The following is a 15,295-nucleotide window of genomic DNA, read 5'->3' as shown; positions in this document are numbered from 1 at the left end:
TGCCCAATTGCCCAACAACAAGATGAAGTCAATTGTCAAAGAGCAAGATGAAATTGTAATTGCAAAGAGCAAAAAGATAAAGCTCACAAATGATACTGAATATAGTTAGCTGGGTGTATTCATATGTTGATTAGTGCTGTTATTTTGCTATTTAAGTGTATGATTGCTGAGATGAAGTGCTTTTTCTATACGCCTTTGACTGTGTAAATTGGGACTTCCTCTCTTCCCTCCTCCTTGTGAGGGACTTCGGCCCAAAATGGTGTTCTTGGATCAAATCCTCTCTGCAATCATCCAAATCATCTTTCTTGGTCAATGGATCCCCATCTAAACCTTTTATTTGTCACAGAGGTCTCAAGCAAGGAGACCCTCTCTCCCCTATGCTTTTTCTTCTGGTAGCTGATGTTCTGTGTAGGATGCTGCACAACAGCTGTGATCATGGAGACCTCTCAGAGCTTCACCTTAAGGGCTTACTAAATGACATCAAATCCTTACAATTTGCTGACGACACTATTATATTCTGTAAAGCCAACCACTCAGACATTTCCAACCTGAAGTCGGTTCTATACCTCTTGGAAAATGTATCTGGTTTGGCCATCAACTTCTCCAAATCTAACTTGTTCTACAGTGGCAATTATCTCCTACAAAGGGGGCTCAGCTGGCCAACATCCTCAACTGCTCTTTCGCCTCCCCACCATTCAAATACCTAGGTCTCCCTCTCAAAAGAGGCTCCCTATCTAGATCTGATTGGCAACCTTTGCTAGATTCCCTTCAACGCAAACTCTCTCAATGGAAAAGTAATTAGCTTTCCATAGGAGGGCGTTTAGTTCTTCTAAAGTCAGTGCTCTCCTCCATCCCCTTATACTATATGTCCATCTTCAAGCTCCCTTCTTGGCTCATCAAGAAAATAGACCAAATCAGGCGCAAATTCCTATGGGGTGGGAATCTTCAAGCTCCCTTCTTGGCTCATCAAGAAAATAGACCAAATCAGGCGCAAATTCCTATGGGGTGGGACTCCTCTTAGAACCAACAGCATCCATCAAGAAAATAGACCAAATCAGGCGCAAATTCCTATGGGGTGGGACTCCTCTTAGAACCAACAGCATCCATCCTGTCAAATGGGAGACAGTCTGCTCTCCTAAGCAATGTGGAGGATTAGGTATCCTCAACATCAAGCTCTTCAATATTTCCCTCCTCTCCAAATGGCTCTGGAAATTCTTAGACTGCAACAATCATGTAGGCATAGTCCTCCAATCCATTTACCCATCCAACCTTCACTCTCCTGCTTCCCCACATTTTGCTCTAGATTCTGGAAAGATTTTCTATCATACCACCAATACTTCTCAGGCTTTGTCAAATGGTCACTAGGCAATGGGTCTAGAATCCTCTTTTGGGAAGACAGATGGTTAGGTAACAACTCTCTCGCTGGTTTATTCCATGAAGCATATCAGCTGGCATTTTCCAAGCACGTCTCAATAGCATCTCAAGGTAGATTTCAGGAAGACAGGTGGTCATGGAAACCCATTATCAGAAGACCTGCTCACGACATGGATAGAGAGCAAGTGCAAGCTCTCATGCACTTGCTAGTCGACAACAACTTATTCCCCTCTCCTTCTCTAGACAAACCTTTATGGGCTTTATCAGACACACATATTTTCTCTGTAAGGTCCACATACTCTATGCTCGTAGATGGGGGTCTGTGTTACCAATATAACAGCATTGTCTGGAACAGAGTGCTGCCTAGCAAAGTTCAAATCTTCTTCTAGCTCCTGAGCCTTAAGAAACTGAAGACCAAATATAGGTTGGCATCGCAATGTTGGCTATCTGATCCCAAGTGCTCTTTCTGCAGTGAACCTGAATCACATGACCATCTCTTCCTTTCGTGCAATCTGGCCTCCCAAACATGGAATCTCATCCTCCCTAAGACTGGATTACAACACCTCCCCTCCAGTATCAGTCAGGGATTGTCCATCTGCTCAGACTCATACATTCAGGCCCCTGTTCGTCATCTCTGGAGTATCTGTTTTCCCACCGTTTGCTGGGTCATTTGGAAAGCTCGCAATGATTGCATCTTCTCTAATTTAACCACCAATCCCAAGCTAATTCTCAACAAAGCTGTTAACTTCATTCTTTTCTGGACAGGTGCTCCCTCTTCCAAGAAGATGATCAAACTGAATAACCTCATTCATTCATTTGCCCTCTCTGACATCCTAGAGTCCAGTCAAGACAGCAACGGATAAGAAGAGAACCCAGCATTTTGCCTCTTTTGATCTTTTGCAGCTACCATCCCATGATTTTTGTTGTTTTTTTTTGTTTAGATTGTATATAGACATCCTCGTTATCTACTTCTGATTTGGCTTCCTTCTCCAGTTTGGAGCTCCAGTTCAAATCATAATTAGATAACTCCTCATGTATTTTTGGGTTACTTTCAGTTATATAATACATACATGATAGGGCTAACTGCCCTATTTTTCATTTAAAAAAAACAATATAGTTAAATGCAAATCTTTGAAGTCCGTGTTTGAAAGTAGTCTGATAATGAAATGAACCCCGAAATCTTTTACATAAAGTTTTTTTAATTACTGTTTGAATAATTGCATTATTCCACTAATCTTGCATTGATGAGTATAGGTAAGCTAACTTCCTAATAAGAATAAGACGGGGTAAATAAAGAAAGTACAATGTTGTTCTCATTAAGAAAACATTAAACAAGAAATTTGAGTTGTCTTAAACTTGGGGCCAAAACACACCTGAAAGCGTTGTTAACCAACGCCTTTGAAAGAGGATCAAATGGGACGTAATCTAAATGAAGAAAGTCTTTGACTCCTCTTATCACACAAGAATGAATCAAAAGTAAGTATAAGCTTTCTAAAACTGGGAGTTCTCCAACTATTAACAAAAAGTTACGAGTATAGGTAATCAAATATTTGCAATATTTAGCCGGAAAGACCCGCAATTAAGTTCTACATCCCATTATTATGTGTCGTAAATCTACAATTTACCAAAACTTAAATCTTTTATCATTTATTAATAAATTAGCTCCGAAAATATAAGTTCAATCAAATAAATTCATATGGTCCATTCAACCTTTACTAAGTCATGAATCCACACTACATTGGCATTTTAAAAAAAAGAAAAGAAAAGAAAAGAAAAGACAAACCTTTTTATGATGATATAAGATACACGAACCGAGTTTTACTGGTAATTGCCATGAGAAAAACAAACCTTTTTATGATGATTCATTTATTCATGAATTTTTTTAATAAAACTTTTATCTACTTACATTTTTAAAAAAACTATTATACACAAATCATGGCTCTGTGCGATTTTTAAGCCTAATTGCCGAGTTTGGGTTCATATGTGGGGCTCAAAAAAGTTAATTTGTCAAGGATTAATTACCATGAAAGTATGGTATAGTTACACTCAGCACCCTGGAATTTATGTATTTACACAGGTAACCTTGAGATGCTGATTTTAATTACATGGGTGACCCTGAAATTTGATAGCACCTTCATGATGTTGCGACATGCTAATTTGAAGTTCTTTTCGGATGTTAGTTAAAACCAGGGTTAGGGTTACTGCTAGGAGTATTTTATGGTTAGAGTTATAGCAAAAAATACTGAGTACTAGAGTTAGAGTTAGCAATGTAACAATGGAAGTTTAATCATTAGTCATTATTTTGATATTTGTCCTAATATGAATCCTAATCCTAATGAAAAACCTAACCCTAACCCTGACCCTAACACTAACTTACACTAAAAAAAGAACTCTAAATCACATAGGAAAGAAAAAAAACAATGACTGTAACATGCGATATATAGATTCTAGGATCACCTGTAAAATTACAATTAATAATCTTAAAAAGTACACACGTAGATACGTCGACTCTAGGTCACCTATGTAATTACGCTATACTGCATAGTACTAGAAATATAATTAATTCTTGATCTTTAGCTTCTCTCATGCGGAGGCAATAACTGATGTTTTTTCAGAAGAAATCCGTGTTGGAAATATATTAAATAATTAAGATTATAGCATGCAGATAAATCCGAAAAAATAAACAATTAAAACTGGCCTGATCGGGAGCAGTCATGTATTCACTGCCCTAGAAGATTGAGAACCCGCCTATCGCCCTGGCGCAGATGGTTCCCTCCCCCTAGCGGTAAAAACCCCGGAAACGGCCGGCCTCTACACTCGGGCGAGAGTGCAGAGCTTCAGCTCAGATGAAGGAAGTTGCCCATAAAATAAAACTAAGATGTAGATGAAAATAATATGTAGGGGAGAGAAGAAAAACAAGAGAAACTTGTTATATATTTTTTCTTATCATTTTGAGCTCAACATACGGATATATATAGGGTTGGAAAAGACGTTACAAAACTCGTAATTAATTCTGTAACGTTCGTCATAAATTTTGTAACGTTCCCCATAATTATATATCCGTTACACATATTTTAATTGCATGTTTTAATTACAATATTTATTATAATTCATGAAGGGAAAATTGCCTTTTGTTAACAAAATATCTAACAGTCCCCCCCAAAAGGCAATATTGACTGAAGACTCAGAAATCAATAAATAAATCAAGAAATCATAAAACAAATATAGGTTGGGCAACCTTACGTATCGTGAATTCGGGAAATGTAGCTTTCGGCTTTGAACCTTTCCTTAGTGAGTTCATCTCCACCTGAGGGACATAATGGACTAGGCCTTGAATTAGGCCCCATAAAACAAATATAGGTTGGGCAACCTTACGTATCGTGAATTCGGGAAATGTAGCTTTCGGCTTTGAACCTTTCCTTAGTGAGTTCATCTCCACCTGAGGGACATAATGGACTAGGCCTTGAATTAGGCCCCTTTAATCAGGTATTGATGAAAACACACACAATACGCTTCATCTATTGAGCAAAGCGGGTTGAGCGTTAAAGGCCATGCTCACAAAAAACCGACTCATGAGAGTTTCTAGGGGTTAGCCCAGCCCCCCCTAACCGCGGCCATCACGGTTCCTCTCACGTAGGTAAGTCCTCAAAGGGTACTACAGCTGTTTATTTAATACCCCCCACAATACACGCGTTGGACTTATTAAGAGTAAAACTCAGCCTAGCCAGCTGTATCATAAGAGCATCGTCATCATAGAGAAGGGGTAGTAGCAAATGCTACATAATGATATATAAATATATCTAGGTCGATGCTCCACACGAGTGTCACTAGTCCAGCTTGTTTCTACCACATTGAACCGACATTGGGACTACGTCTCCAAATAAGGGTTGGGTTGCCGCTGTCAGTGACCTCATCTATGGGCTTAACCCCATCTCCCTCGATGAATCCAGAACCACACTCCTGGATAATCCCTTAGTCAAAGGGTCATCAAGATTCTTTTCACAGACTTTACAAAGTCTAGAATCATAACTTTGCCTAGCAGGCGTTGTATTTATTTATCAAGTTCTTATTTTATAATTAGTCCATCATATTGTTTGAAATTGACATTAGGTCATGATCTATGATCATAAAAGATCATAGTCTATGTCTGAAGAGATTGACCTTAATATCTGAACATTTCAAACTAATGTGGAACTAAAAATTCTGCAGTTATGCATATGCACATACATGAATGAAATTAATAATAGATACATGCAGAGCATAATAGGATTTCGTATCTTAAAAAATATTTTCGTAGCTTAAAATATATTTCATACTTCATAATTCAAATGCATAAAATTTTTAAAATTCTTCTATTATAAGAGGTTACAAATTGGTTGCCTACAAAGGAGACCGTCCAAATTTAAATCGGTTGCCTACAAATGAGACCTTCCAAATTTAAATTGGTTGTCTACAAAGGAGACCTTCCAAATTTATGTTGCCATTTTCTAGTACCACCTCTTATACAAATAATAATAATAATAATATTTGTACATACGTGCTTTAAATTTTACAAGTGCATTCTTGCATAAAACCTTGTAATTAATCATGTAACAAATGCAAGTTATCTAAAAAGACATATGAACATTTACTGCAATATTCATCAAAATGCAAATGCAAGTTATCTAAAAAGACATATGAACATTTACTGCAATATTCATCAAAATGCAAATGCAAGTTATCTAAAAAGACATATGAACATTTACTGCAATATTCATCAAAATGCAATAAAAGTGATAAACTTTACATTTGAAGATTTGAAATATAATCCACCATATAAAATAGAATTTAAAAAACAATGCACCTCTTTGATTTGTTCGCTCATATATTGATCATTTATCATTAGGCAATATATGATGCAAGAAGCGTAATTAAATAAATGCATATGAATTTTCACATAATTCCGGTCCTCTTATTCCAAACCAAAAACTCCTAAAGTGAAAAGAAAGTTGCTGAACAAATTTGCATTCACTTTTACCACCTTCTGTACTAAGCTTATTAGATGCATAAACACTCCAAAGTATGGAATTAGTAATAGAAGGCATCATATTATTGATAGCTTAAAGAAATAAAAGTATTAAACCATGAACAAATCCAGATATTTCAAAGCATCTATTTTGTTTTCTTTATTCTTGTCAAAACCATGCATATGAGACTTTCAAACATAAATAAGTATTAAAAGCTCAAATTATTTATTGGTGATCATCAACGTTCAAATACAGAGCATATTCACTAGCACAAGGGAATAAGGGTAGGCTTTAGATGATTCTAACAAATATAAACTAGGCTTTTAGAAACCAATAAAGGTTCTTTGATATTCGTAACTTACAATAATTATTGATTATAAACCAACTATAAGACAAATGTAATTAACTGTTAAATTGAATTAACAGAAATATTTAACTACAATTTTTTAATTATTATTATTTTTTTTAAATAACCAAAACTGTTTACATGAACAGTAAATTTTTAAATAAAATGAACAGTGCCGTTTTCAAAATAAATGAACAGTAACATCATTTTTAAAATTAAACAGTAACGTCATTTTTTAAGAATGAACAGTAAACTTTTTTTTTAAAACATTAAAAACTGTTAAAAATGAACAGTAATGTTTTTTTTAAATAAAATTAAAATCTGTTTTTTTAATGAACAGTAAATTATTTTATAATGAGCAACAATTCTGATTAAATTGCGAACAGTAATAGTAAAATTTTTTTAATTCGGATGAACAGTACTATCTCAAATGAACAGTAACTTTAAAAATTATTTTTCCGGATTTAAATCAAAAGCTATAAACATCTCAATCTTCTAGATTGTTGGAAATATATTAAATAATTAAGATTATAGCATGCAGATAAATCCGAAAAAATAAACAATTAAAACTGGCCTGATCGGGAGCAGTCATGTATTCACTGCCCTAGAAGATTGAGAACCCGCCTATCGCCCTGGCGCAGATGGCTCCCTCCCCCTAGCGGTAAAAACCCCGGAAACGGCCGGCCTCTACACTCGGGCGAGAGTGCAGAGCTTCAGCTCAGATGAAGGAAGTTGCCCATAAAATAAAACTAAGATGTAGATGAAAATAATATGTAGGGGAGAGAAGAAAAACAAGAGAAACTTGTTATATATTTTTTCTTATCATTTTGAGCTCAACATACGGATATATATATAGGGTTGGAAAAGACGTTACAAAACCCGTAATTAATTCTGTAACGTTCGTCATAAATTTTGTAACGTTCCCCATAATTATATATCCGTTACACATATTTTAATTGCATGTTTTAATTACAATATTTATTATAATTCATGAAGGCAAAATTGCCTTTTGTTAACAAAATATCTAACAATCCGATCATGCAAAAGCGGGATGATTGAAGCGAAAGAGTGGTTTCAGATAGATTCTAAGATGCAACTTCGACGGACCATAACTTTTAATTCCCTCCATAGAATCACGATTATTATCTTTTTTTAGAAAGCTCATGAAGTGCTTTATACATAAATATAATCCACAGTTTTAGATAGTATTCGTGTTCAAAGATATTCATCTTCAGGCTCAACTACGCGTGAGATTCTGGATTACTTTTAGCTTTCTAATTTTTGTAGAAAATTTTTTATGTAAGGATTTTTCTTAACTTTAGGAAAAGGATAGTTTGTTATTTTTTTATTGTTTTGTACCCTATACAAGAGGAACAGATTCATGTACGGTTTTAGATTGCTTATTATTAATTTCAGAAATTTTCTATTCCTTGGGTCTCTACGGTTTGCGTCGTTTTGCTCGTATGAGAACGAGTAGTTATCTCTTTTAATTGTACTTTCACTACATCACTTGGTATTCGGAGACAGACTATTTTTTGTTGTGGCCAACAACAATATAAAGTTAATTACCTCCCCTTGATACTTTTTCATTGTTTTATACCCTATATAAAAGGAAGAAATTCATGTAGGGTTTTAGCTTAGTTATTATTAATTTCAGAAGTTTTATGTTCTTAGGGTTTGTGCCGTTATGCTCGGACGAGAATGAGTTGTTATCTCTTTTGATTACGCTTTCGCTACCTCATTCTCGAATATTCTTGTTATTTGGGCAATTTAAATTTGAAAAATTTCTTGGGACCCAATGGGGGACAGGTGAGGTGTCAACCCTGGGTGCATGATCTACTATTCATGAATGGTAGATCATGCACGTAGAGGTTGACACCTCATATGTCCCCCCTTAGGTCCCATGATCTGGGGTCCCTATAGAACAACTCTTTAAATTTCCCTCCCTACATAAAAATTTGAGAGCGCAAACATTTATTATATATTCAAGGGGAAAAAATTGAAAGCAAATGACTAAAAGACCGAAAGCAACTCTCTCCTCTTGGGAGAAATAATGGGGCAATAAAACGACGAGTTTATTATTATTAATATTGCTTATAAGTGTTAGTTATTTGCCCGTATATGATGTGCATCCTACTAGTGTTTGGTGAAGATGCTTTGTCATTGTTTGCACAGTAAGCTTTTAGTCCCACATCGATAGCAAACAGACGTGAAGAGAGGAGGCTGCTCTATTAATTGAACCGTCAAACAACGTTTGAAAGCATACCTTTCTCGGCCTTTTGGCTAAGATCAAGTGTAGTATCTGTTCTTATCAGTTTAATATCTGATACGTGGCCCATCGGCCCACTTTGATATTAAATTAATTTTTGTTGGGGGAGGGCCCATCACAGCAGCTTGCTGCTGGGGCTCTCGAGCGTCGCCCGTGCGTTGCACTATTGCACGGGCCTGGCGCGCCCCTACCAAATCAAATCTAAATTTGTATTACTAAGTGCTCGAGCGTCGCCTGATGCACCCCTACCAAATTAAATCTAAATTTGTATTACTAAGTGCGTCTACTTGTTGGCATTTACATTTTAGGTTTGGAGAATCAACGTACATTGTTCTAACAATGACTTTTTAACTTTATTTTTTTTAGTCCTATTCACATCTCTAATCTTAATTCTATTAACTTTTGGCAAGAAAACCATTATCCATGTCAGGTTGATCAGTACGAAGTTGGGCTATCCATGTAAGAAAAACCGGTAACATAAAAATTACCTGTGTGGGTACATGAGGTTTGTAGTGTAAATACACAGGCTCAGACCTGGTCACTTCTGTTATTACACTTAAGAGTGGAAATGAACTAGATAAATAATTAATAAACAGTTCGTTAATTTTTTATCTAACTTAATTATATTAACGTCTGGCAAGAAAACCATTATCCATGTCAGGTTGATCGGTACGAAGTTGGGCTATCCATGTAAGAATAATCGGTAATTTCAAAATTACCTGTGTGTATATGAGGTTAGTAGTGTAAATACACAGGCTCAGACCTGGTCACTTCTGTAATTACACTTAAGAGTGGAAATGAACTAGATAAATAATTAATAAATAGTTCGTTAATTTTTTATCTAACTATTCAATCATATTCATTTTGGTACTTCATTTAACATTAAATATTTTTTAGTGTGTGATTTGTTAAAGAATAAAGTTTAATCAGATGTATGTTTGATTAATTTGTTTACCGAGTATATTGTTTAGAGTTGTATTCCCTATAGTTTAGTATTGTTACATGCATACTTTAACCGAATACAAGTATTTTTTAATTTACATAGTTTAGCATTCATAAACTGTAATTTATGTTAATCAAATAAATGTACTGTGGTATTCAATAAATATCCACGAATATTTGAAAAGTATTTGTATTTGAAAATCGAGAAAAAAGAAAATCAAAATGGCATTCAAATTCTCATTGGAATTTATTTTTTTAACAAATATAATACGAACACTAAAGTATTTACTTCTTTCGATTTGTTTTCAATCTATAAGTTATTTTCACATAATCTTCGTGAACTTTGGAATTGGGGGTTTATACATAACTCTCATAAACTTTGTTTATCTCAGTCACAAAACGCTCTTGCCATAAACATAACTCTCATAAACTTCGTTTATCTCAGTCACTTAACGCCCTTAAACTATGGATTGTCTCATAGAACCCCCTCGATCTTGAGCCTTTCTCATCAAAACACCTACTTATAATTTAAAATAACTAAAATGACATTAGGATAGAAAAGTCCAAAAATATTCATTTGTTATCTCTTTTTTCTAGCAGTGACTTTGAATGGGGGCAACAAAATCGTTCATCATGGATTAACGATTGATATTTAACTTAAAAATCCTTTTTTTCCAGTGAGAAAAATTCAAAGTTCAGGGGGGCTTGCGAGTCAGCTCAAAGTTCAAGACGGTCATGTGCAAACCCCAGAAAGTTCGGGGGTGTTTTGTGAATTTAACCCATTAATAGCTTCAACTCATTATGTGTTGTATAAAAGCGACATAAAACCCTAGCGTTCTCTCTCGAACGCCGCCGCTCTCCCCCAACTCTTGAAATCTCAGGTAACCCGCTCTCTCTCTTTCTCAAGCTTTAGCCTTGTAGATTCTAGGGTTAGGGTTCATTAGACCGAGCTTTCTATCTTTTCCATCTTCGATTCGTAGCTTGAAGGAGATTATGGCGTTCGCGGCGACGAAACCAATGAAGGCAGGGCTGGAGGAGCCCCAGCAGCTCCATCGCATCAGGATCACTCTCTCCTCCAAGAACGTCAAGAATCTAGAGAAAGGTACCGGATTTTTCTCCGATCAATCTCTCGTTCTTATTTTTTATTTTTTTTTTTCTTCTGATTTTGGTATTTGATGTGGTTTTTATGATCTTTGGTAGTTTGTGCTGATCTGGTGAAAGGAGCGAAGGACAAGAGTTTGATAGTGAAAGGGCCAGTGAGGATGCCCACTAAGGTTCTCAACATCACTACTAGGAAATCCCCTTGTGGTGAAGGTAATAATTTCTTTGATTTCTCCTTGTTAAATTTACATGATTGCATAAATTATTGTTAAATCTACAAGATCGCATAAATTAATAGTGCTCTCTTTTAATGCTATTTTTTTAGATGTCAACTATAAGTGTCCTTTTTTATCTGCCAATATTACTAAGTTAATTAGCATTTTGGTGTTTAGCTGCTCAGTTATATAGCCCATCATTTTCTAAACCTCCTTAATCTATAGTTACATTTTAGAAATTAGGATGCATTGCTCAGATAGTGGATAATTGGCTGGAAGAACATTAGTTTTCATTTTGTTTTTTTAATATAACAGTTAGGGTTATTTGCACTTACCGTAAAGTTTTGCCTATTTCTTAACTTTTACCATATGAAGTTTTTCCCCGAAAGAGAACACCCCAAATCACACGAACTTAACTCACTGTTCAGAATTCTTTTTAAAACACATCACAGGATTACCACATGATTATTTGTAGGCTACTATACCCGTGAACAGAAAGTGAATTTCCCTCCAACTCGTTTTTTTAATTCCTCAGGATTACCACATGATTATTTGTAGGCTACTATACCCGTGAACAGAAAGTGAATTTCCCTCCAACTCGTTTTTCTAATTCCTTGACCCTGATATGGTCCATGAAGTCTCAAAAACTGATCATTTGGAAACTGATGGTGTCACTTCTAGGGTAATTCATTTTTTGATGGTCGGGTTGGTTGACTAATTCCTGCATCCTGAAGTGGTATCTTCCATTTGTTTTATTTCTCTTCATCTTTCAGCTGCAAACCTCGTACACTATTTGGAATATTGACTGAAATAATTTGAACGTGGAGGCTAGTTCAACTCTTACAAACAGTGTTTGTAGAAAAAATTTGATAGAATTTTTCTATTGGCATTCCAAATCATCAAGCTTTATAAAACTGCTGTTCAATTTGTTTTCTTTCGTTGTCCTTTACAATCTTGAGAAAATAGGTGTTCAAAAGCGGAAAAATTAAGTTGCAAACTTGACTCTTCTCATGTTTTATGTATAGTTGTAGACATTTTATGCTATGATGATAATTTCAAAATATTATTTCTGAGATTCTCTATGAAATCTCAAAAAATGAGCTTTTTTAAAACTGATGCTCAGTTACTCATACGAATTTTTTTTCTCATTTTTAAGTAAGTGAAATATTTTAAAATGAGAACTCTAGAGTGGGTAAAGCCGACACGTCTTTGGTAACAGACTGATGTTTTTGATATTACTAAAAAATGTTGGTGGGTCTAAAAGTTAAAGAGTTGCAAACTTGTTGGCACTATTCTAGTGTCATACATGTAGACATTTTAAGTTTAATGAATAGTTTACACTGAGCATATGATGAAAATTTTACAGGATTATTTCTGAGATTCTCTATGAAGTCTCAAAAAATCGAGCTTTTTAAAACTGATGCTCAGTTACTATTATGATAATTTTTTCTCGTGTTTTTAATCAAGTGAAATATTCTAAAGCGTAAAACTTTAGAGTGGATAAAGCCGATGCGTCTTTGGTGGCAAACTGATGTTTTTGATAGTATTACCAAGTGATAATGGGTCTAAAGCTTTAAAGTTGCAAACCTATTGGCACTGCTTCTGATTATATATGTGGATATTTTAAGTTTAATGAATTTTGACTGAGCATATGATGATATTACAGGATTATTTCTGAGATTCTCTATGAAGTCTCAAAAAATCGAGCTTTTTAAAACTGATGCTCAGTTAATATGAGATTTTTCCCTCTTTTTTTAAGTAAGTGAAATATTCTAAAATGAAAACCCTAGAGTGGGTAAAGCTCGCACATATTTGTCAACAAACTGTTGTTTTTGATATTACTAAAAAATGATGATGGGTCTAAAAATTTACAGTTGCCAACTTATTGGCAATGCTTCTTGTGTTATATATGTGGATATTTTAAGTTTGATGAATAGTTTATACTGAGCATATGATGAAAATGTCACAGGATTATTTCTGAGATTCTCTATGAAGTCTCAAAAAATCGAGCTTTTTAAAACTGATGCTCAGTTACTATGATGAGAATTTTTTTCTCGGATTTTGAAGCAAGTGAAATATTCTAAAGTGTAACACCCTAGAGTGGATAAAGCTGATGTGTCTTTGTTGACAAACTGATGTTTTTGATATTACTAACAAATGATGATGGGTTAAAGCTTTATTGGCACTACTTCTGATTATATTTGTGTGGATATTTGAAGATTACTGAGTAGTTTACACTGAGCATATGATGATAATTTCAAAAGATTATTTCTGAGATTCCCTATGAAGTCTCAAAAATCGAGCTTTTTAAAACTGATGCTCAGTTGCTATGATTAGACTTTTCCCCCTTCTGAAATGAGAAATTCTAGTGTGGATAAAGCTGAGTGTATCTTTGTTGATATTACTAAAAATCAATGATATATTGGGGTTATAAAAGAACGAAGTAGAAGTAACTGATTGTACTTAGAAAAAAATCAACTTGGCATCAAATTCTGGATGATATTAGATGTTTAAACTAGTTCAAAGACTCAGATTTTTTTGAGTTTGTCTCGGCTATAATTACAGCGTGTATAGCTATTATATTATTTGTGTTTATTTTATTTTAGCAGACATGGGTTACATCATTTTGCAAAATAATAAACTTCTGCTTCCGCAATTTGTAAGGGATATAATTAGTACCATTTTCTATTTTAAGTGTTAAATAATTTTAAATAATTTGAATGTTAGACTTGTCTGGGATTTCCATTCTGACATTTCTTGGGCTAATCTAGTGGCTAAGTCAGAGACTGGCAGCTAATACAGTGGCTAAGTCAGAGACTGGCAGCTAATACAAACTATACATCATGTTGTTTCAGCAAGATTACCCAAATGAGAAGAAACAAAAGCTGCTAACACTTCTCTCAGCATTTGAATCCACTATTGAGTTGCTATCAGGATATGGTCACTATTGTTTGGATGCCATAACCTTCTTAATGTACTGCAACTTGCTCAACATCCTGGACCATGTAAGATGCATTTTCAGGATAGTACAAACTGCGTCTGGGGCATTTAGCTGCTTTCCCATTTGCCAGATGCGTTTAAGTAGCTTGACTACACCCCACAGAATATGACCCATTTTCCTTCAATATATCTTCATCATTTTTGATAGACCTTGGTCTCTTTTCTTTGTCTTTAGTCAGGTAGAATGCGCAAATCTGGGTATCATATAAACACTGCAATTTGCTTTATATTTACTCCTGTGCTGTCTTCGTTAACTTAGAAACCACCTTATGTCATGGTCATGTGTAGTGTGAAATGTTAATGATAATCTATTAGCATTACCAACTTCCTATTCTGTTTTCTTGTTAAATATTTTACACACCCAAAAAAGGTAAATGCGCTGTGAAATTAATATTTGTTCTTTTAATGTTATCAGGAACCAACACTTGGGATCGATTTGAGCTTCGAGTGCACAAGAGGGTAATTGATCTGACTAGCTCGCCTGAAGTGGTGAAGCAGATCACTTCGATTACCATTGAGCCTGGTGTTGAGGTGGAGGTCACAATTGCAGAGCCATGATCGCACTGTCTTTTGCTTTAAAATTTCTTATTATGTAGGGTTTTGACTGGTTTTTGTTCTTGGTGAGCTGTAACCAGATAGTTGGGATTTAGTTTATTGTAATTTCACTGCTTTCCTTTTAAGATTTTGAGTGCAGAAACTGAATTTAGTTCCCTTAATGTGAAATTTTCACGAATGATAATTTTGATATTTTGATTATAACTCTACTTGCAGAAAATTATGCTTGCTGGGAAATTGAATTTAATTCCGTTGGTGTGATATTTTCTCGGATGATAATTTTGACATTGTGATTATTTACTGGTAGCTGGTCCCTTTTTAAAGGACATTTACCTTAGGGCATCTCCAACCCAGCATCAAAATTGTGCAAATAGTGTATTTTTTTGATAATGTTCCTTCTCCAACCCTATCCCATTTCCTGCGTCATTTTGGTGCATTTGAATAGTGTTGCACTAAGCACCAAATATGAAGTCGCACTGTTCATCGT

General features: G+C 35.0%; 1 protein-coding gene across 1 annotated transcript; it reads left to right on the top strand.

Annotated features, from left to right (window-relative positions):
• LOC109837100 (40S ribosomal protein S20-2-like) lies at positions 10,729 to 15,012 on the top strand. The gene is made up of 4 exons (XM_020405185.1): positions 10,729 to 10,818; positions 10,918 to 11,039; positions 11,138 to 11,251; positions 14,669 to 15,012. The coding sequence occupies exons 2-4, from the start codon at positions 10,931 to 10,933 to the stop codon at positions 14,809 to 14,811; spliced, it is 366 nt and encodes a 121-aa protein (XP_020260774.1). The 5' UTR covers positions 10,729 to 10,818; positions 10,918 to 10,930; the 3' UTR covers positions 14,812 to 15,012.

Source organism: Asparagus officinalis, chromosome 4, assembly GCF_001876935.1.
Source record: "Asparagus officinalis chromosome 4, Aspof.V1, whole genome shotgun sequence".
In the NCBI taxonomy this organism is placed as follows: domain Eukaryota; kingdom Viridiplantae; phylum Streptophyta; class Magnoliopsida; order Asparagales; family Asparagaceae; genus Asparagus; species Asparagus officinalis.
This window is presented reverse-complemented; position numbering and strand designations above follow the sequence as displayed.